Source organism: Hemiscyllium ocellatum, chromosome 8 (assembly GCF_020745735.1).
Source record: "Hemiscyllium ocellatum isolate sHemOce1 chromosome 8, sHemOce1.pat.X.cur, whole genome shotgun sequence".
Classification (NCBI taxonomy): domain Eukaryota; kingdom Metazoa; phylum Chordata; class Chondrichthyes; order Orectolobiformes; family Hemiscylliidae; genus Hemiscyllium; species Hemiscyllium ocellatum.
This window is the reverse complement of record NC_083408.1, coordinates 25079921-25102049: the sequence shown is the minus strand read 5'-3', so window position 1 is coordinate 25102049 and position 22129 is coordinate 25079921. Positions and strand designations below refer to the sequence as shown.

The 22129-nt window shown below is 41.1% G+C and overlaps 1 protein-coding gene across 4 annotated transcripts in view; it reads right to left on the bottom strand.

Moving 5' to 3' along the window:
* Window positions 1–22129, bottom strand: part of wdr21 (WD repeat domain 21) — an 86148-nt gene that overhangs the window by 3328 nt on the left and 60691 nt on the right. For all 4 annotated transcript variants that reach the window (XM_060828698.1, XM_060828697.1, XM_060828699.1 and 1 more), the window contains 5 exons: window positions 17875–17954; window positions 12417–12512; window positions 9794–9891; window positions 7683–7859; window positions 1928–2042 (listed from right to left, as the gene is read on the bottom strand). In XM_060828698.1, coding sequence (XP_060684681.1) covers window positions 1928–2042; window positions 7683–7859; window positions 9794–9891; window positions 12417–12512; window positions 17875–17954 — 566 coding nt within the window. The remainder of the gene's footprint in view (window positions 1–1927; window positions 2043–7682; window positions 7860–9793; window positions 9892–12416; window positions 12513–17874; window positions 17955–22129) is intronic.

The window sequence follows — 22129 nt, the reverse complement described above, 5'->3', positions numbered from 1 at the left end:
TGTGCATGTATGAAGAGTAAATGTGTCCATGTGACAGAAACAATGTGTCCAGGTGAGGGAGAGAGTATATGATAGAGGGAGAATGAGAATGGGAGAGAATGTATGTAAAAGAGAATGTGAGAGAGAGAAAATGTGGAAGTGTGTGCGAGTGAGAACACTATGACAGAATGACAGAGAGAGACTGTGTGCGCACATATGCACACATGGGCGCACGTGCATGTGTATTAGGCTGGGGGGTCATTTTGAGCCTGGGAAAACACAGTTTTTCTGGCAGATTAACTGCCCTCATGCTAATAACCTTCAGCTGTAGTTATGTTGTGCTCGATGCCTGCTGGGCAGTTAAGTTATTCCAGCCAAATGACTGCCCAAGAATGCAAATTCTCTGACAATTCTCTGAATAGGAAGAAAGTAGATTACCAAACAGAGAGTTTGCCCTTACATTTAGTGACACTACAGTAGACATAGAGAGCTTTGTAAAATTCAGTCATAGTATGTCTCACTGACAACCGTATCTTGTATGAATGTGCATGGAGACATATCGGTGATGATGCTGCTCCTTTAACAAGGCTATGCTGTCCTTGGTTTATTTTCAGGTGATCATAAAGGCACAAGTTCCAAAATGCCTGGGTTTGGGGCAGTTTGATTGTAGGTAATAGATACTGCTAGGATAATTATGTTGGGATAATCTGTTGGGTTTTCAGATAGGTTAAGTTATTCGGTTTCTGTTCTCTTTTGTTTGTATTTCATTTGGTAATCTTGTAAAGTCTGTTTTGTTTAAAACTGTTTGGTTTGACCAGTTGCATCCCTCCTGGAATATCCACTCTACACCTGCTTCAACCAACTTGCAAATTTAGGGTCAGGGCTACTTTCTTGAAATGTTTTGAGGGGGTCTGGTCTGGTCCATAACAATACCTCAAGTATATTTCTAGTAGTTGATGCAAATCTGTGAGGCAATCTCAACATTTACAGCATAATGAGTCAAGGCTTGAAACACAATAGTTTTCCAAATTTACAGTCCAACCCTAAAGATCAATTCATTCCCTATAAAAACGACCACTTCGCAACATTTTTCTGCAATCACCTACTTTCACTTCTAATGCAGCGTACCTCCACCCTGCATCAAATCACCCCCTTACAAAACTGACAGTCAGTGTTGCTTCAGACTGATCTCCCACTGTCAACTTGAGGTCATTCAAAATACTACTGCTCTGGTTCTAACTCGAATCAGATTGTGTTGACTACTCACCCTGTGTTTGCTGACTTACACGATCTCTCAGTTAAGAGATGTCTTCATTTTAAAGTTCTCATCCTTGTTTTAACATCCATCCTTGGTCTTGCCCTCCCTCTCTGTTCAAGTTTCATCATTCTGTGGTCCTCATGCATTCTCAGGTATTATCCCTCCATTACTGGTGACCATGCCTTCGACTACATGGGCCCCAAGCTTTGAAATTCTCTCCCTATCCCTCTTTATCTCACCTTCCTTCTTTAACAAACACCTCCTTCAAACCTTGCACTCTGACCAAGCCTTTGGTCATCAACATTAGTTGAGTTGGTGTCAAACTTGCTTTACTGTTGCCCAAAGAGCCTTTTATTGCAAAAGCTACAATGATTGGTCTACTGTTGCTGTGCCAATCTGGTTTTACCACTGCCACAAACTAATTTTCCAATTCTTTCACACAGCAGTATGGTTCGAGTTTTAGCCTTTGATCTTTTCTCATTTGTATTTAAAATTCAGACTCAAGTTATTTCAGGAACATGTGAATATTTTCCAGTCTGTAAATTCAGACACAGAACTTGGAACCTGAAAGAGGCAATTTTATCGTTTGCAATGCGCACGCCACACGTGTAGACTTTCCAGCATTCAGCTAAACCTTAAAAACACACTCCAATATCAAAGGGGCGGAAATAAGCAAGAGGTAGCACTTGCCAGCTAAAAGAACACCTTCTTCTTCATGGGGATGAATAGGGAGATAAGCACACTCATTATGATGACCCTCAAACTGTTTAACACATCTTGTAGTCCTCAGGTCCCAAAGTTTAATCTGAAAGAAACAATATGTCAAATTCATGGTTTGTGCTAGCCATTTATATAGGGAAATACATGACCACGTTAGAGCTGGTTCAAATACATTGCAACATCAGAACTCTAAGACCATATAACATTAAGTTCAATTGTACTAAATTACACTGAACATTTTAAGTATAGTGCAATATTATAAAGAAAGGTCAACCAGGAGAGCAAGAAAACAGCGTAAGCACTGAACTCAATACACTGAAGCATTATTTAACTTCCAACTCTATCGACACAATAAGCTCTAGTACAAATTACATTTTTGTATATTTATTTGAAACATCAAGACTTTATGAAAGTCGCAAGGAGTTCAATTGAAAGAATTATTGCAGATTATTGTAGAAAATAGAAGCAAAAACAGATAAGCTATCCTAAATTGTTTATATTGTGATTGATTGCAAAAGAGCTGTTTTCTGAACACATTGCTTGTCGCATTTTCTGTTGGATAACACGGACCCTGGTTTCAAAGTTTGTATTTGTTTTGAGCTGAAAATGTGTTGCTGGAAAAGCGCAGAAGGTCAGGCAGCATCCAAGGAGCAGGAGAATCGATGTTTCGGGCATGGGTCCTTCATCAGGAACATTCCTGAAGAAGGACCCATGCCCGAAACATCGATTCTCCTGCTCCTTGGATGCTGCCTGACCTGCTGCGTTTTTCCAGCAACACATTTTCAGCTCTGATCTCCAGCATCTGCAGTCCTCACTTTCTCCTTGTATTTGTTTTGAGTCAGCATCTAACTGAAGGGGAAATTAAAACCACTTGAAACCTGAAGACAGAACCATTTGAGCTCCCCCTGCAGGTATTTAGAAGGAACTGAAGGAAGAATCCAGGTGACTGTAATTGGCAAATACAAGGTTGCAGATAAAAAAAACTACAAATGCTGGAACCCAAGATAGACAAACAGGAAGCTGGAAGACGACAGCAAGTCAGGCAGCATCAGGAGGTGGAGAAGTCAACTTTTCGGGTATAACCCTTCTTCAGGGACTGCTGCAGTTGTTCATGTTACATTAAGTAACGAATGACAACACCAGCCATACAGCGTTATCAAATGATGATTCAGATAAAAGAGGATCCATGATCACAGTGAGCAAAGTGGAGCTAATTCTGGAGAAGTTTATTTATATTTTGTTCAAGGTTGTACCTGTTGAACTTGGGTCATGAAAACAAGCAGTTAAATATTTGAAGAAAAGGAATGGGAAATCTACCCAAGGAAGGTCAGAGTGTGAAGCACACAATGGGTAAATTGATGTGATATGTACGGAGCATACTGCCCGGGTCAATCCATGAGACCTGTCCTTGTATCTGGTCCTTTAATCTGATGTGAAATGTCATATTCATTGACTACATTTATCCATACATGCATGTTTATGTTCATTGCAATTTGATTATTAAAGTTAGCTTATGGAATAAAATTTGTCGATTGGTTTCTCCTTGAGATTGTTTGGGAACTGTTTGAGTCCTAAAGGACACAGCTGTGAGTACATGGTCACAAAATCTAGCAAGGTAAAAACATACTTGACCTTATTTTCACTAATCTATTTGGTACAGATTTATCTGTGGCAGTGTTGATAGGAGTGACCACAGGACAGTTCCTTGAAGATATCGTGCATTGTGTTGAGTTTCACTAGGACAATGGTAAATGGGATCGTCATAAAGAAACAGGCCCTTTGGTCCACCATGTCTATGCTGAACAACAAACACCATAATATTAATCCCATTTACCTAAACTTGGTCATATAGTTTACTACGCTCTAGCATTTTAAGTGCTTGTCCAGTTACTTCTTAAATATTGAGAGAGTATCTGTCCAACCATCCTCTCAGGCAGTGCATTCCACATTTCCACCATTCTTTTCCTCAGATTCCTCTCTTCATCTGAAACTTATGCCCTATATTCTTAAGGCACATCTTCCACAAGGAAAAGAACAAAAGGACAAAGAAAATTTACAGCCCAAGAAGACACCCTTCAAGCCTGAGCTGATACAAATGTACTGTCTAAACCTGTCGCCCAATTCCTAAGCATCTGTATCCCTCTGCTCCCCACCTACTCATACATCTGTCCAGACGCATCTTAAATGAAGATACCATGCCTGCCTCTACTAGCTCTGCTGGCAATGCATTTCAAATGCCCACTACCCTTTGTGTGAAGTACTCGCCGCGTGTATCCCCCTTAAATTTTCCACCTCTCACCTTGAAAGCGTGATCTCACCCTGGGAAGCTTATCCCTATCTACCCTGTCTATACCCTTCGTGATTTTGTAAACCACAATCAGGTCCCCCCTCAGTCTTTTTCTATTGCAAATAAATCTATGCTACTCAACCTCTCTTCATAGCTAGCACCTTCCATACCCGGCAACTCCTCATAAACCTCTGCACCCTCTCCAAAGCATTAAATTCCATCTGCCATCTCCTGGTCCACTCACTCAGCAGTTCGAAGTCCACTTGAAGCCTCTTTGCAAGTTCCACACAACCCTCATTCCCACCAAATTATGGGTCACCTGCGAACTTGTAAATATTACAGATAGTGACCATATCCACAGCATTGGTATAGACTGTGAATAGCAATGGCCGCAGCACTGATCTTTGCAATACCCTGTAAGTTGCCAACCTGAGGATGATTTATTCCTACTCTGTTATCTGTCTTTTAATTTTTAATTTTAACTCCATACTGATATATTTCCACCTATTCCATACTCTAATTTTATATTCTAACTTCCTGCATGGGGCCTCATCAAAAGCTTTCTGAAACACCACCCCATCCCTAACTCTTCTTTATCAATCTTACAAATAATTTCCTCAAAATATTTCAACAAATTTGTCAAACAAGATTTCTCTACTGTAAATCTGTGCTGATTGTGCCCAATTTTTACCAATCGTTTCTCAATATCTCGTTATCCTGTCCTTTATGATATATTCTAGCTTTTCCCCACTGGTGACAAAGTTCTTCATATTCCTTCTTCCTCCCTTCTGAAATGGTGTGATAACATTTGCCACTGCTGGAACCTTTACAGAATTTATCGAACTTTGAAAGATAAGCAATGGATTCACTATCCCTGTTAGCCACATTCTTCATTATAAATTCACCCGAGGGCATCCATTTTTCCGAGCTAACCTTTTGATCTTCCTTTGCTGGGTTCTAAATTGCTTCGAATCTCCAGGCTTACCAGATTTTCTGGCATGGTTAGAAAGTACTTCCTTTGATCTAAAGCAATCTTTAACTTATTTGGTAATTCACCTTTTCCTTTGGGTATTTGTGGCTTACAGGAATGTATATCTATGAAGTCTTTCTATTTTCTGAACCAGCATTTATTATCCATCTCTTGTTGCCCTTGAGAAGGGGATATTTCCATAGATATTAACCATTGCCTACACGCCATCAAATCTGTACATGTGTTTTCCTGATCGACCATAACCAACTTGGTTCTCACACTTTCATAATTTCCTTTCTCCAGATTTGGGACTCCAGTTTCAAAATGAACTGTACTGGCTTCAATCTTAATGCAAAATTCTATCACATATTGTCACTATTTCCCAAATACTCACTAACAAGGTAAGATTACTAATTATCCTTTCTCATTGCACATGAAATGCATATTTGCATGATCCTTCGTTGGCTCTTTAATATACTAATCCAGAAACCCATCTTGCACACATTACAGGAATTCATCCTCGTAATTTGATATTGCTCATCGTACTGCATTACTCACATTAGACGTAATTTCCCAACACTACCACTGCAGTTTGGAGACCTATAAATAATATCCAAGGTTTGCTGCCCTTTGCTAATTCTTAGCTCCACCAAAATAAATTCTGCGTCTTGATCCTTGATGTAAGATCCTCTTCTACTAATGCACTGATCTCAACTCTCGTTAAGAGGCATTCCCAACTCCTCTTCCTATTTGCCTATCCCTCCTAAATGCCACATCTTCTTTGGTATTCACTTCCCAATCTTTTTCATCGTGTAGTCACATCTCTGTAATTAAATCATACCCGAGCTGGGAATTTGTGTTGCAGACGTTTCATCCCCTGTCTAGGTGCTTGCGAGCCTCCTGTGAAGCGCTTGTGTTTTTTCCTTCGACATTTATAGTGGTTTGTCTCTGCCGCTTCCGGTTGTCAGTTCTAGCTGTCCACTGCAGTGGCCGGTATATTGGGTCCAGGTCGATGTGTTTGTTGATAGAATATACAAGATAATACATGGCTTGGAAAGGGTGGATGCTAGGAAATTGTTTCCATTAGGCGAGCAGACTAGGACCCGTGGACACAGCCTTAGAATTAGAGGGGGTCAATTCAGAACAGAAATGTGGAGACATTTCTTCAGCCAGAGAGTGGTGGGCATGTGGAATTCATTGCCACAGGGTGCAGTGGAGGCCGGGATGCTAAATGTCTTCAAGGCAGAGATTGATAGATTCTTGTTGTCTCGAGGAATTAAGGGCTACAGTGAGAACGCTGGTAAGTGGAGTTGAAATGCCCATCAGCCATGACTGAATGGCGGAGTGGACTCGATGGGCTGAATGGCCTTACTTCCACTCCTATGTCTTATGGTCTTATAATCTGTGGATGAGTGCTATGCCTCTAGGAATTCCCTGGCTGTTCTCTGTTTGGCTTGTCCTATAATAGTAGTGTTGTCCCAGTCGAACTCATGTTGCTTGTCGTGTGTGTGTGGCGACTAAGGATAGCTGGTCATGTCGTTTCGTGGCAAGAACATTTCTGAACTGACAGCCAGACTACTACAACCACTAGGACACATAACAGCACACAAACCTACAGCCACTCTCAGACAACAACTCACCAGGACAAAGGACCTGATACCCAGCATGAGCAAAACCAACGTAGTGTACAAAATCCCATGCAAGGACTGCACAAAACACTACATAGGACAAACAGGAAGACAGCTAACGATCCATATCCATGAACACCAACCAGCCACGAATAGTTCTGAGTAACTGAGCATTGGGAAAGACATTGGAATAGACATGCTTTTTTATTAATTTTGTCATTTAGAAATGTGGTAGCCAGTAGAGAAAAACACATGGGCTGCATCAGTTCAAGATGGTGGTTCAGGTAGAGCTCTCACATTCTATGAATATGATTAGTTTGGTTTTCTAACATAAATAGTGACCTTCAGGCTTTAGTTTCTTGAGAGTTTTGTTGGTCTTGGCTGGCTCTTCTATTTGTGTGTCCAAGTACCACAATGAGCTCGATATTTCTAGCCAGCATAGAGTGTCTTGTGACCCTTGTGGAAAACGTGAGGAGGGGGCTGTGGCTGTGATGTCATTCTGAGGCAAGAGTGTTGAACTAATCCATGAATAATGGTCACTCTGACCAAATATTGCCTTGAAACTGAATCTAGTCCTTCGGAAGGAAAGAGAGAAAATGAGAGAGAATAAATGCTGACTTAAGATTAAGGATGGATGCATTTGGAGGAGTCAGACACAAACGAGTGATTGAGGCAAGGTTTGAAATGACCGTACCTAACCTGAATAAACAGATTTAATTGTGATTGAAAAGAATGACAGCAAAAACCCAACAGATAACATATACAGCATAAACATTTCTATATATACTGTAGCCAATCATAAATGATTTTAAAATTCTTGAACACACCCTGGTTGCTTACCTTTCCAATCATGTCTGCAGCCAAGAGGTAATTTTCATCCTGTAAGAGCTGGATGGAAGTCACAGCAGAGTTTTGGGAGATTGTTGTACCTGCCCAGCTCAGGGCTTTTGCCATTCGTTGTCTGATGTCTAGGCTGAAAATCTCTCCCGATCGACAGCCATTATACAACACAGGGGCCTGCAGAAACACTGCACATTCAGAATTCTTGGTACACCTGCAGATGTGACTTTGAACTTTTATCAATCAGAAAAGTCAATCCTAAAACCTCTCGTCTAAAAAAGCTCCATTTGGCTAAATTATTATAGTTTTATTTTCAATGCAATCACAAGACAAAAAGTATCAAAAACTGCCAACACTTCGATGCATGATTAGACAGAGGAATATCCTCAGAACTTGGATGCTGGAAGAACTGACAATTTCACGCAGAAAACAACATAGCTAAAGCAAGATACCATAAATAAAATAACTGATCAGATACGGTGTCTTCCTAGTTATGATAGGTGAATGTCACACTCCATCAAATAGTTGTGCACACTGGAAAAACAAAAGGTGCCTCAATTAACTTCCAATCAGAAAAGTTACAAGCAATCCTGGAGTGGTCCCTAGGGACCAGACACTGAACTGGACTAGCCATACAAATAGCATAGGAATCCTGCAGTGAGTAACAAAACCTCCTGACTCTCCAGGGCCTGTCCACCATCCATAAAGCACAAGCGTGGAGTGCAGTGGAATATTCTCCACTTCCCTGCTTGTGTGCAGCTCCAACAACCCTTCTGAAGCTTGACACTATTCGGGACAAAGCAGCCCACCACACTGATGCTCAGTAGCAATGGGGTGTACCACCTTCAAGATGCACTGCAGTAACCCACCCATGCTCCTTTAGCATTAACTTCCAAACCCAGAAGGGACCTCTACTGGCTAGAACAAAAGGTGCTGGCAGAGGTAAACAACTGTCCCAAAAACAAAATCACACATCACCCTGACTCGGAACTAAATTCACCGCAATGCCCTTAATCCTCTGTGAGTGTAGCTACACCTACAAGGCCTGCAGCAGATCCAGAAAATAGCTCAGCAACATCTCGGAAAAGAAATGGATAACAAATACTGGACTAGCCAGTGTTGCTCTCATCTCAATATCACAAAATAAATGCTACAAAGTTTGGGAGAAGATTTGTAGCTCGGGTGCTCGTTGTTGTGATTCTGTTTGCCGAGCTGGGAGTTTTTGTTGCAAACATTTCGTCCCCTAGAAAGGTGACATCCTCAGTGCTTGGGAGCCTCCTGTGAAGTGCTTCTGTCATGTTTCCTTTGGCATTTATAGTGGCTTGTCTCTGCCGCTTCCGGTTGTCAGTTGCTGTCCACTGCAGTAGCCACTATGTTGGGTCCAGGTTGATGTGTTTGTTGATAGAATCTGTGGATGAGTGCCATGGATGAGTGCCATGAGGACAAACAGGAAGACAGCTAACAACCCACATCCACGAACACCAACTAGCCACGAAACAACATGACCAGCTATCCTTAGTAGCCACACACACAGACGACAAACAACATGAATTCGACTGGGACAACACTACTATTATAGCGCAAGCCAAACAGAGAACAGCCAGGGAATTCCTAGAGGCATGGCACTCATCCAATGATTCTATCAACAAACACATCAACCTGGACCCAATATACCGGCCACTGCAGTGGACAGCAACTGACAACCGGAAGCGGCAGAGACAAGCCACTATAAATGCCGAAGGAAACATGACAGAAGCGCTTCACAGGAGGCTCCCAAGCACTGAGGATGTCACCTAGAAAGGGGACGAAACGTTTGCAACAAAAACTCCCAGCTCGGCGAACAGAACCACAACAATAAATGCTACAGCTAATTGGTGGGAGAGAAAATAACAGAAGGACTTTGAGCCATGTAAAAACTGGGATTGAGCAATTCCAAACACACAAATGCTAGGACAAGAAAAAGGTGCCAAAAATCCAGAACATATCCTTTGTCAGAATAAGACAACTTTAAAACAATATTAACATGTTGCTTCACTTTATACAAACTGCTTGGTCTGTTTCATAACGTCTTTTCAGTCAGAGAAAACTCAGTATTTTAAATCCTTGCTTACCCTACGAGCAAACTGCTGAGCAAGAACACTGCTGTTTGTGTAGAATATCTGTTTTTGACCTGTTACGGCATCGGTCACACAGACACAGTTCAACAAACCTAGAAAACACAATGCAAAACATATAATTGTGACTTACCTGGTGAAGATTCAAAAGCCTGCCTTCTAAAACAGACAGTATGTTTTGAAGTCTATGGACAAGATTGTTGCTACACCAGGTTTGGGTGACAAGAAGAAACAGAGTATATTTCATACCAATGAGAAGCTACTGAAATTGTGGCACAGTTTGTATCATTCTATCATTACATTATTAATAAGTAGACTAATGATCTGAAAAATTAGTCTTGGTGGCCCAATGCTCACAGGTTTGATTCCAATTTGTTTTTTCAAAAACTCAAAACCAACCTACAGTAGTGCCTCGACTTAGGAACTTAATCCATTCCGGGACCCAGTTCACGAACCAAAAAGTTCACGAACTGAATCAATTTTCCCACTGTTCGGATATTTCCGGAGTCTTTTCTCTTTTTTGTCTCTTGGAAGTTGGTGATGCCACAAGAAAACGATCCAGAGAAACTTGTTTTCTTCTTTGCTGCAGAATTTTCCGAAAATGGGACATCACATTGTCATTTAAAACGTTCACCTTCGTTCGTACCTTGAATTTCGTACGTAGAAGCAAAGTTTTATGTATAATCCTGTTCATAAACCAATTTGTTCGTGAACGGGGTCATTTGTATGTTGAGGCACTATTGTAGGTTGCAATCAATTGTAGTGGACTGGGTGGATGGATGGGTAATTTCCTTCCAGCTGAACACTAACATTATTTCATGACTAGGGGATTAACATGGACTCGATTTTGCTTCAATATTTCAAGATCAAGGAATACAAACAACATCCTCAAGATGTCTCAAAGTGAATCATAACCTAATCTAAAGTGATAAGAACCATAGGAAACAGGAGCAGTACGTCAATTTGCCCTTCAGAGCTGCATCATACAACAAAGATCATGACCTTTCTTCACACCAGTTTCCAGGCTGTCCCCAGAACCCTTCACTTCTTTACCAATCAAAAATCTGTTCATCTCACTCTGAATATACTAATGACCCCACCTCCATGGAACAGACTAGCAATCCTCAGAGAAGACGGCCCTTCCTGTCTGCAGGTGAAATAACATAACTCTGATCTTGAAACTGTGTTTCCTGTTCCAGAATCCTTTATGAGAAACAGCCTCTCAACATCCACTCAATGAAACTCTCTGATCTTATGTTTCAATAATATCACATCTCAATGAGTACAGGCCCAACATGTTAGTACATCTCTATGACTCTATGTTTAACCACTCCTTCTAAGAATACTTGTAGAGGACATTAATGAGGCCACTTTTGGAGAAGAGTGAACAGTTCTGGTCACCCTACTGTAGGAAGGATATTATCAAATAGTGCAGAAAAGACTTACAAGGATGTTATGAGGACTGGGGAGCTTAAATTATAAGGAGAGGCTGGACAGGCTGCGACGTTTTTTTTGGAGGTTTATAAAATTATGACTGGCATAGATAAGGTGAATCGCGAAGGTCTTTTTTTCCTCTACGATAGGGGAATTCAAAACTAGAGTGAATGTGTTTAAGGTGAGAGGAGACAGACTTAAAAAGGAACCAGAGGGACAACTTTTTCTACACAGAGTTTGGTTCATATATGGAATGACCTGCCAGAGAGTGGTAGTTGAAGTTCCAGTTCGAACATTAAAAAAAACATTTGGACTGGTACACAAATAGGAAAGGTATACAGGGATATGGACCAAATGAAAGCAAATGGGATTAGTTTAGTTTGGGAAATTTGGTCTGCATGGATAAATTGGACTGAAGACGACAGACTGTGGTATACAACCCTAGGATATCAAGGTCCCACAAACAGCAGATAAGGTACATAATTGAGTTGCTTTTCTGCTGGCATTAGTTGTGAGGAGGAAGGAGCATGTTGGCCAAGGGAAACACTTCTTCAAACAACAACACTATCCATAACAGAGGACCCAGAACACTCAAGCTTCTCTCTCTACCGCAGCAAGCAAATGTAGCACCAAGCTAAATCTAAAAGTTGACCAATATTCACTTGACAGTCAAATTAAAACAAATTTCTCTCACTATTTAACAACTTACCTCAATAATCTTCCCTTTCTATTAAAGGACCCAACTAAGACTCTGTGATGCGGTAAGACTTTGAGTATCTCATTATCTATCTTTCCCATACTAGGCTATGTTACTGAGGAGGCTTCACAGCTGAGCTGAATCCTGTTCTTCTTAGATTTCCACATGCAGGACCAGCAGAATGGGACGTGAGTAATACAAGGATTTAGAAGTTAAGTATAACATCTCTACTAGCCTGCTTCTCATTAACTCAGCACAGAACAAATTAAACGTACACATGTGATGAAAAGTGAAGCACAGTAAACCAACTGAATACAAAGATTATTCTGGAAAACTTAGTCAATTCTCTTAAGTTTCAGATGCAAACTTCTTAAGATGCAAAACCACTGACTTGAATTAAAGTAAAATGATTACAACACACAAGGAAATACAGCTTTATGTTGTCAAATACTAAGAGGAGCTGGTTCATGAGTAATTTGTTGACTTTACCTGTACTGAAGCATTTATCAGCTTGTGGATTGAAGCACCAGGCACAAGACCAGACCATTGAACTCCTAAAGTTACACAGCATACTCAGGTGATCCGCTGTAGATGTAATAAAACAGCAGGTTATATTATGATATCAAAAACATTCTAGATCTGATTTCTGTTCTAACTGGCAAAGTGCAACTAATCGGCAAGGCTCCGATTCATTTGTAGCATTCTTAGCTAAAAGATAAACTTTTCTACGAAGGAAATGCAACAGGATCCGTATTAAAAACCTGTGGTAAATGATTTATTTTTGATCATGATAGGGAAGGGTACAGCACAGATGTTGAGTAGTGTTGTTTGACAGAAAAGCACAAAACAAAACCATTTGCACCCCTTACCACCACCATATGTCCATAACTTAAAAAATATTTTCTCGAGCAATCAAGCTCAGCATGGTACGAGAGTGTGCATATAGAAATCCACAATGCATGCTACGCAAGATTAAATAGTTGGTTGATTCAAATGGAACCAGCCAGTTGCTGGTGAGGCTTCCAAAATCAACACTACATTTAAAGCAGGGAAATCCAGTTATTTTTCCAGGAAACCCTGCAGCATTCTTGAAGTGACCTTATTAATGACCTTTTTCAGAAAGGTGGTTTGAGGCAATTAATTCAAAGGAACAGCAGTCAAGCATGTAGCTCAACAGGGGCATCACTAGCTTTGTAAGTGATCAGATCCTGCATTATATGGTTTAATATGACACTTATAAAGCAGGGTATCATGTAACTTACTGTAAGCAGTACTGTAGGAGATCCATCTAATAATAATATGTAGGAAAAAAAACTGGTCATATCATTTTAGCATTTGAAATACATTCATCCTTATTTGCAGTCACCAAATTAGATTTCTATGAGTATAAAATGAGGAAGGTAGCAAAAGAGGGTGAGATCTGGCATTGTTAGTCAAGGACAATATTATGGTGGTAGAAAGGACGTTTGATAAGGACTTGCTTACTGAGGTAGTATGGGCTGAGGTTAGAAACAGGAGAGGAGAGGTAACCGTGTTGGAGTTTTCTATAGGCCTCCAGACAGTTCCAGAGATATAGAGGAAAGGATTGTAGAGATGGATTCTGGATAGGAGTGAGACTAACAGGGTAGTTGTTATGGGGGCTTAAACTTGACTGGAAACACTATAGTTTGAGTACTTTAGATGGGTCAGTTTTTGTCCAGTGCGTGCAGGAGGGTTTTCTGACACAGTATGTAGACAGGCCAACAAGGGGCGAGGCCACATTTGATTTGGTACCAGGTAATGAACCAGGCCAGGTGTTAGATTTGGAGGTAGGTGAGCACTTTGGTGATAGTAACCACATATTTACTGTGGTAGGTATGTACCACAGGGCAAGAGTTATAGCTGGGGGAAAGGCAATTATGATGCGATTAGGCAAGATTTAGGATGCATAGGATGGGGAAAGAAACTGCAGGGGATCGGGCACAATTGAAACACGGAGCTTATTTAATGAACAGCTACTGTGTGTCCTTGACGTGTTATGTACTTGTCAGGCAGGGAGGAAGTGGTTGAGCGAGGGAGCCACGGTTTACTAAAGAAGTTGAATCTCTTGTCAAGAGGAAGAAGGCGGCTTATGTTGGGATGAGACCTGAAGGCTCAGTTAGGACGCTTGAGACTTACAAGTTAGCCAGGAAAGACCGAAAGACAGAGGTAAGAGAGAGCCAGGAGGGGACATGAGAAGTAGGATCAAGGAAAACCCTAAAGCTTTCTATCGGTATGTCAGGAATAAATGAATGACCACAGTAAGATTAGGGCCAATTAAGGATAGTAGTGTGAAGTTGTGCATGAAGTCTGAGGAGATAGGAGAGGCGCTAAATCAATATTTTTCGTCAGCATTTACACTGGAAAAAGACAATGTTGTCGAGGAGAATACAGAGATACAGGATATTAGACTAGACAGGATTGAGGTTCACAAGGAGGTGGTGTTAGCAATTCTGGAAAGTGTGAAAATAGTTAAGTTCCCTGGGCCAGATGTGATTTCTCCTAGGAGTCTCTGGAAAGTTAGGGAAGAGATTGCAGAACCTTTGGCTTTGGTCTTTATGTCGTCATTGTCCATAGGAATACTGAGACTAAAGAACAACAAATGTTGTCCCCTTGTTCAAGAAGGGTAATAGAGACAATCCTTGTCATTATAGACTAGTGCAGCATCTGCAGCACTGATCTCCAGCATCTGCAGTCCTCACTTTCTCCTCCATTATAGACCAGTGAGTCTTACTTCAGTAAAGCGTTGGAAAGGATTATAAGAGTAAGGTTTTTTAATAATCCAGAAAGAAATAATTTGATTAGGGATAATCAAGACAGTTTGGTGAAGGGTAGGTCGTGCCTCACAAACCTTATTGAGTTCTTTGAGAAGGTGACCAAACAGGTAGAGGAGGGTAAAGCGGTTGATGTGGTGTATATGGATTTCAGTAAGGCGTTTGAGATAAGGTTCACCGCGGTAGGCTATTGCAGAAAATACAGGAGGCATGGGATTGAGGGTGATGGAACCTTTTGGATCAGAGATCGGCTGGCTGAAAGACGACAGAATGTAGTGGTTGATGGGAAATGTTCATCCTGGAGTTCAGTTACTAGTGGTGTACCGCAAGGATCTGTTTTGGGGCTAGTGCTGTTTGTCATTTTTATAAGTAACCTGGATGAGAGCGTAGAAGGATGGGTTAGTACATTTGTGGATGACACTAAGGTCGATGGAGTTGTGGATAGTGCAGAAGGATGTTGCATGTTACAGAGGGGCATAGATAAGCTGCAGAGCTGGGCTGTGAGACAGCAAATAGAGTTTAATATGGAAAGGTGTGAGGTGATTCACTTTGGAAGGAGTAACTGGAATACAGAGTACTGGGCTAATGGCAAGATTCTTGGTAGTGTAGATGAGCAGAGAGATCTCAGTATCCATGTACATAAATCCCTGAAAGTTGCCATCCAGGTTGATCGGGTTGTTAAGGCAGCGTATGGTGTGTTAGCTTTTATTGACAGAGGGATTCAGTTTCTGAGGCATGAGGTCATGCTGCAGCCGTACAAAACTCTGGTGCGGCCTCACATGGAGCATTGTGTACAGTTCTGGTTGCCGCATTATAGGAAGGATGTGGGGGCTTTGGAAAGGGTGCAGAGGACATTTACCAGGATGTTGTTTGGTATGGAGGGAAGGTCTTATGAGGAAAGGCTGACGGGCTTGAGGCTGTTTTTGTTAGAGAGAAGAAGGTTGAGAGGTGACTTAATTGAGACATACAAGATAATCAGAGGGTTAGATAGGGTGGACAGTGAGAGCCTTTTTCCTTGGACAGTGATTAATAGCATGAGGGGAGATAGCTTTAAATTGAGAGGTGATAGATATAGGACAGATGTCAGAGGTAGCTTCTTTACTCAGACAGTAAGGGCATGGAACACCCTGCCTGCAACAGTAGTTGTCCTGTGAACTTTATGGGCATTTAAATGGTCATTGGATAAACATCTGGATGAAAGTGGAATAGTGTTGGTTCAATAGGCTTCAGATTAGTTTCACAGGTCGACGCAACATTGAGGGCCAAAGGGCCTGAGCTGCGCTGTAATGTTCTATGACAGGCAACTCAATTACTAGTGTTCTTCTTTACTAACACATGACAACTTTAAGAGATATAATGAAGACGCTTCAGCAAATTATCTATTCTTGCTCTGAGATTCTCCTGGACTGAAAGATGGTTTAAAATATACACAAGGAACAATATGCAAAGACTAGAAAAAAAAGGAAAGGCTTAGAAAAATAAAACCAGTCATTTTCAATGACAGTACTGAAGAAACACAAAAGTTAGAGATGGCACATACACTCAGGAAAATATCAGACCCTGTAGTAATGTGTAGATTTCATAGAAATGGTGCATGCTTTTAGTATAGGATGAGAACTACCAGGCTCCCTGACCAGATGTTTTGGTTTGGAGCAGCACTTGCAAGAACTTTTCAGTCAAAAGACTGCAGGCCCAAGTTGTCTGGGTCTTCCTTGTATTCAATTAAAAGACTGGAACATTGGAAGCTGCCGGTCTCGGACTACTAACTAGTTTTTTTGTGCAAGCGACAGTCCACATGGAAAACTTTCAACAATCAGCTGTAACATTTCACATCAGCATTTGTCAACAAATAGACTTTTAATGACACCAGAAAATAACCCAAACTACTATATTAAAGATTTGGAGGTGGACTGGGGTGAACAAAGTCAAAACTCACACAACACCAGGTTATAGTCCAACAGGTTTGTATAGAAGCTTTCAGAGTGCTGCTCCTTCATCAGGAGCAACCACCTAGTGCTTCCAAATAAACCTGCTGGACTATAACCTGGTGTTGTGAGATTTTTAACTTACTATATTAACAAATGATTGCAGCATCAAAATGGAGCTCTTTCTAGTGTGTACCCATTTCAGCAATTCTGATGGTGTAGGTACACTCATATTGATATACTTCCACATTCTTGTTTCCTTTATTGTTTCATGGGATGTGGATGTCACTGACAAAGCCAACATTTTTTGACCATTCCTAGCTGTCCTTGAACTGAATGTCTTGCTAAGCTATTCCATATGACCTTATTCGAGAAAGTATGTTTCATATTAAATTGGCAAACTGGCTGAATTAAGTTTCTCCCCCAGCTCATGTCATGATATATGTCTCTACACTGGTATCACAACCTCCAGGGACATTATATTCGATTTATACACTGCTGTGCAGGCATTTGTTCACTAACTGGTGAGAAGGTACATAAGCCTGAACACACGCACCAGCCGGTTTTCAAAGAATTTTTACCCTAATTTTGTTAGAATACTGAATGGAGTCACAAACACTTAACATTCGCCTGTACTTGTGTTGCTGTTCTTACCAGTGCTTACCTATTATTTACGTATCTATGCTATTTAACTCTGTGATCTGCCTGTCTTGCTCACAAGACAAAGCATTTCACAGTGGGTCGGATCGGGTCGGGTCCAATCCAGGCCGGTCCAATCCAAGGCTACTTGCTACTACACTCCCACATACATTCCATTCAAATCTGTTCTTTTGTTGCTGGTTTTTCAGTTGAGATTTCAGTATTAGGAAGCTAGACTGAAAACCTGAACCATGAATTTCAGCTTTACCAACAAATAGGTATACACGCAGATCCCATCAATCAAGCTCCAATAAACAGCAAATATAATTCTGTGGAGGCAGCATTATCCAATCCTTTGGTTCAAACGGTGAATACACAAAATTAATTTCAAAATGTCTTCAGGGAAAGTCAAACTACAGCATGATGCTGGTTTGACAGATTATGACACTTGTCACACATCCGCTTATTCAGACAGTGTGCAGTCCACCCAAATTAAAAAAAAGGTGGAGAATAAGTTCTTGAGAAATACAGTTTTCATACAAAAACAACTTTATGATATTAACAATAGATAAATACTGATACAATCCCTACCAGGATTTGAGTCACTGAAGATTGAAGTTGGAAGTAGGCTAATACATCCCGGTACATCCGCATTGCCAGAAAGGCAAAGCCTAGCATGGTATAGTTTAAGGAAAATTATATATCAATGAACACAAGAGGTTCTATTTACCAATGGAATAATGTAGACTATTAATTTTCAATTTATCACTCTCCACAATACTGCTTTCCTTCTGGCTATCATTATTTCATATTCATGAACACAAAGATAGTCAGCTGACATCAGCAGGCCTTTCCTCAAGGAGCTAATTTTCTTCAGTGAAGGAATGCTTTTATCTGGGTAGACCTCAATAAGTGACTAGTTGGACCATGTTACGACCAAGGGTAGATGTCCCTGTAAATATTATCTCTTTTAACTTCAACAAACATTTTTCAATAAGGAGCATAGGAACAGGAGTAGGCCACTCAGTCCAATAATTGTCTCTATCAATGGCTGATCAAATGCTTCAATAACTTTCACCCAATCCCCATAATCCTTTGTACCATTGGTAATCAGCAATCAATTGCCTTCTCTAAACATAGAATGCTGAGATTCCACAGCCCGCTGCAGTAGAGAATTTCAATCCCACAGGAATTCAATAGCAATAATGCTTTCTAGATAACCAAGAAATGCTAAGAGTGAGGTTGTTCAGCGTGTCTCCTATCAGCTGTGCTCTATCCAAAGGCAGGTTCTTGCCTCAGTTTCTATCCTCTGGCAATTCCAATAATTTATTTTCATTTTCAAATCATAGAACATTCCTTTCCTTTATGGTTTTCCTTGAAATTTCCCTCCATGATATCTCATACCAGGCCATTTCTTCTTAATATGTGTCCTGCACAGTTAGTGCCTTTTCCCAATAGCAATCAGTCGGAGGAGACTGGGGAGAGGAGACAAGCCCAGCAGACTGGGAGTGTGAACGGCAGTTGTGAGGTTTCCTGATAAAAACCTGAGGGGCGAGACCCAGATCAAACTCGGTTAGAGCAGCAGCAGGAGAGCAGCAGATGGAACCTTCACTGAATCCCAGAGCTCCTGAAGTGATGTCAGGATTCAAAAAAGTGATGCAGGGTAAGTGGAAGCAGCTAACTGGGTGATTACGGTTGGATTAAAATTAAAACCAATGGGTCTGTGAGCCTATTCACTGGGCAGCAGAAGTTTCGGACCGGAGCCTTTGAGGCAGCAGCACATTGAGGGATAAAAATAAAGTTAAAAAGTTATTTTTAAACATCATTCTGATCATGCTGACTGGCCACTTGGGATCCAGCTTTAGGTACCAAGAGGGTTATATCTAAGGGAGACGTCATGCAAAGTCTTTATTTTTGTAGTTTGTTAGAAAGAGAGAGAGAGAGAGACAGACAGACAGACAGACAGAGACAGAGAGAGAAAAAGAAAGAGAGAAAAGATCTGCCGAGTACTGGGAGGCTTCTAGTTTATTGTTTGGATTGGTAATTGATAAAGTTCACACGAGCAGGACTTGCCCTATGGAATGCACCTCCTGTAATCTGTGGAAAATCAAGGATACTCCCAGTGACCAAATAGGCAGAAAGTGTTTTCAGCTCTAGGATTGCTGCATGAAGCTGCAGATGGACTCACTATGGAGTATACATAATAGAACAGAAAATATTAACTTATATCACTAGTACTTTTACAAAGACATACAATGTAAAGTGTTCTGGCACCAATTCAGAATGCCATCGATAGCAGATTTAGCAAGCTGGTCACATCAGCAGTAAGGGCTACACAGACAGAAAATAGTTGACTATCTGCCAGGAAAGACAAGTAGCCGGGTCTGATAGTGCAAGAGTCCCTTGTGATTATCCCCCTTTCAACCAGGTGTACCACATTTAATACTGTTGGTGGAGGTGGAGGGAAAGCAGTAACAGCTTGGTTTGTAGCTCCACAGTTTGCTTCATTGCTCAGCTGGGGAGGAAAACAAATGGGACAGCCCTAGTACAGGGGACTCGAGTGTAAGGGGAACCGACAGGGGGTGCTGTGGCAGCAAATGAGACTCTTGAATGGAGTTTGAAGAAAGGTTATTGAATACGAAACATTAACTGATTTCTCTCCTCAGTTCCTACCAGACCTGCTGAATTTCTCTAGCTAATTCTGTTTCTTTTTTCAGATTTCCAGCATTCACATTTTTGTTCTTAAATGTGCGTTTCCTCCAGGGTCAGGGATGTCTCAGAGTGGCTGCACAGCACTCTGATGGGGTAGGATGAACAGCCAGCAGTCGTGTTACATGTTGGTACCAACAACATAGGTTCAGAAAAACAATGAGGTCCTGCAGCACAAATTTAGAGAGTTAAATAGTAGATTAAAGACGACTGCTAAGGCTGTAATCGCTGGATTACTTTCAGTGCCACATGCCACTGACTCCATCACAGGAAGATCGATCTGAAGAATATATAACTAAAAGGATGATGTAGGAGGGAGAGCTTTAGATTTTTGGACCATTGGGACAGTTTCTGGGTTACACAGGATCCATACAAGCTGCACCTGAACCAGAATGGGCCAGTATCCTTACTGGCAGGTTTGCTGATACAATTGGGTCAGTTTTGCAACTACTCACCACCATCACCACTGCCATCGTCAGGAGCAAAGTTCAATCAGACACAGAAGGAATACTATGATAGTCCAGGAGGTAGAGAATACATTGGTATGATAAGGCACGAGGGAGGTCTGGGAAACAAAACTGCCTCTATTTTAATGCACAGAGCCTAACTAGTAAGGTATTTATCAGCATGTGGATATAAGACATTGTTGCAATTGTTGAGTTGAAGAGCAGGACTAGCTGCTCAAAATTCCAAGATACAGAAGTTTTAAGGCTTGATTTTGATGGAAAGGATGTAAGAGAAGTGGGGCATTGTATCATTGATAAAGGAGACTACCACTGCAGTAATGAGGGAGGATATCTTAAAAAGCTCTTCAAATGAGGTGTCCAGGTAGAGAGCAGAAACAAAAAAAAATTACTTGGCTGGGAATATACTAAACATCTCCCAATAGCCAGAGGGGGATACAGGAGCATATATGTAGGCAAATCACAAAAGGTACGAGAGGATTGGATTACAATAACACTGGTAACATTAACTGGGATTGCCTTAGTATGAAAGCATTAAACAGGGTAAAACTTAAAGTGCACCCAAGAGAGCTTTTAATGCCAGTATGTAGATAGTCCAACTAGAGCTGGGGCAGAGCTAGATCTAATCCTAAGGAATGAAGCCAGTCAAATGGTTGAAGCGTCAGTGGGTGTGCATTTTGCGGATAGTAATTGCAAAGTCGTTATGGAATGGGTTAAAGATAGTGCAGAAGTTGTGTCTAAACTTGTCGAAGCTAATTTCAAGATCATTAGACAGGATCTGGCAAATATGGACTGTGAGCAGTTACTTGCGAACAGCTACATTTGGAAAGTGAGAGGTTTTTTAACAGTAATAGAGAATGAGTTCAGGGCCAGCAGGTTTCTCTAAGAGTGAAGGGCAGAGGCAGCAAGTCTAGCAAACTCTGGATGTCAAGGGATACCACAAGTTTGATAAGGAAAAAGTGCATTACAAACAGATGAGGCCTTTCAGAAGTATAGTGCGTGCAGTGAGGTGATTTGAAAAGAACTTAGGAGGGCAACAAGGAGCCATGAAATTTCTCAGGATAGGTGGTGCTGTTGATGGTGAGAAAGATGGTCTAGTCTGATATTGACCAGCTGGTAAATTGGGCAAATGGACAATGGCAAATGGAATTTAATTCTGATGCATTTTATGAAGTCTAATAAGGGAAGGATATACACAATGTATGGTAAGTGCATAGAAAGTACGGAGGAATAAAGGGACCTTGGTGTATTCATAGATCTCTGAAGGTGTTAACACAGGTGCACAAAATAGTGAAAAAGGTCTTAATAAAGAAGGGCAGAGATATTGTAACAAGGAGTGCATAACTACTTTATGAAACATTGTTTAGGTCACAGATGGAATCCTGCCATTCTGATTGCCACACCTTCGGAAGGATGTGATTGCACTGGAGAGGGGTTAAAGGAGGTTCACAAGGATGTTGCCTGGGATGGGAAGTCTCAGTTTATGAGGAGAGACAGGATAGGCTGGGTTTGTCTTCCCTGGAGCAGAGGATGCTGAGACAGGAATTCTGATTGAGGTACACAAATTATGAGAGGTATAGATAGGGTAGATCATGAGATTCTTTTGCCCATTGAAGATGTGTCTAAGACCAAACAGCACCAGTTTAAGGTGAGGAGATAGTTTACAGAGGATC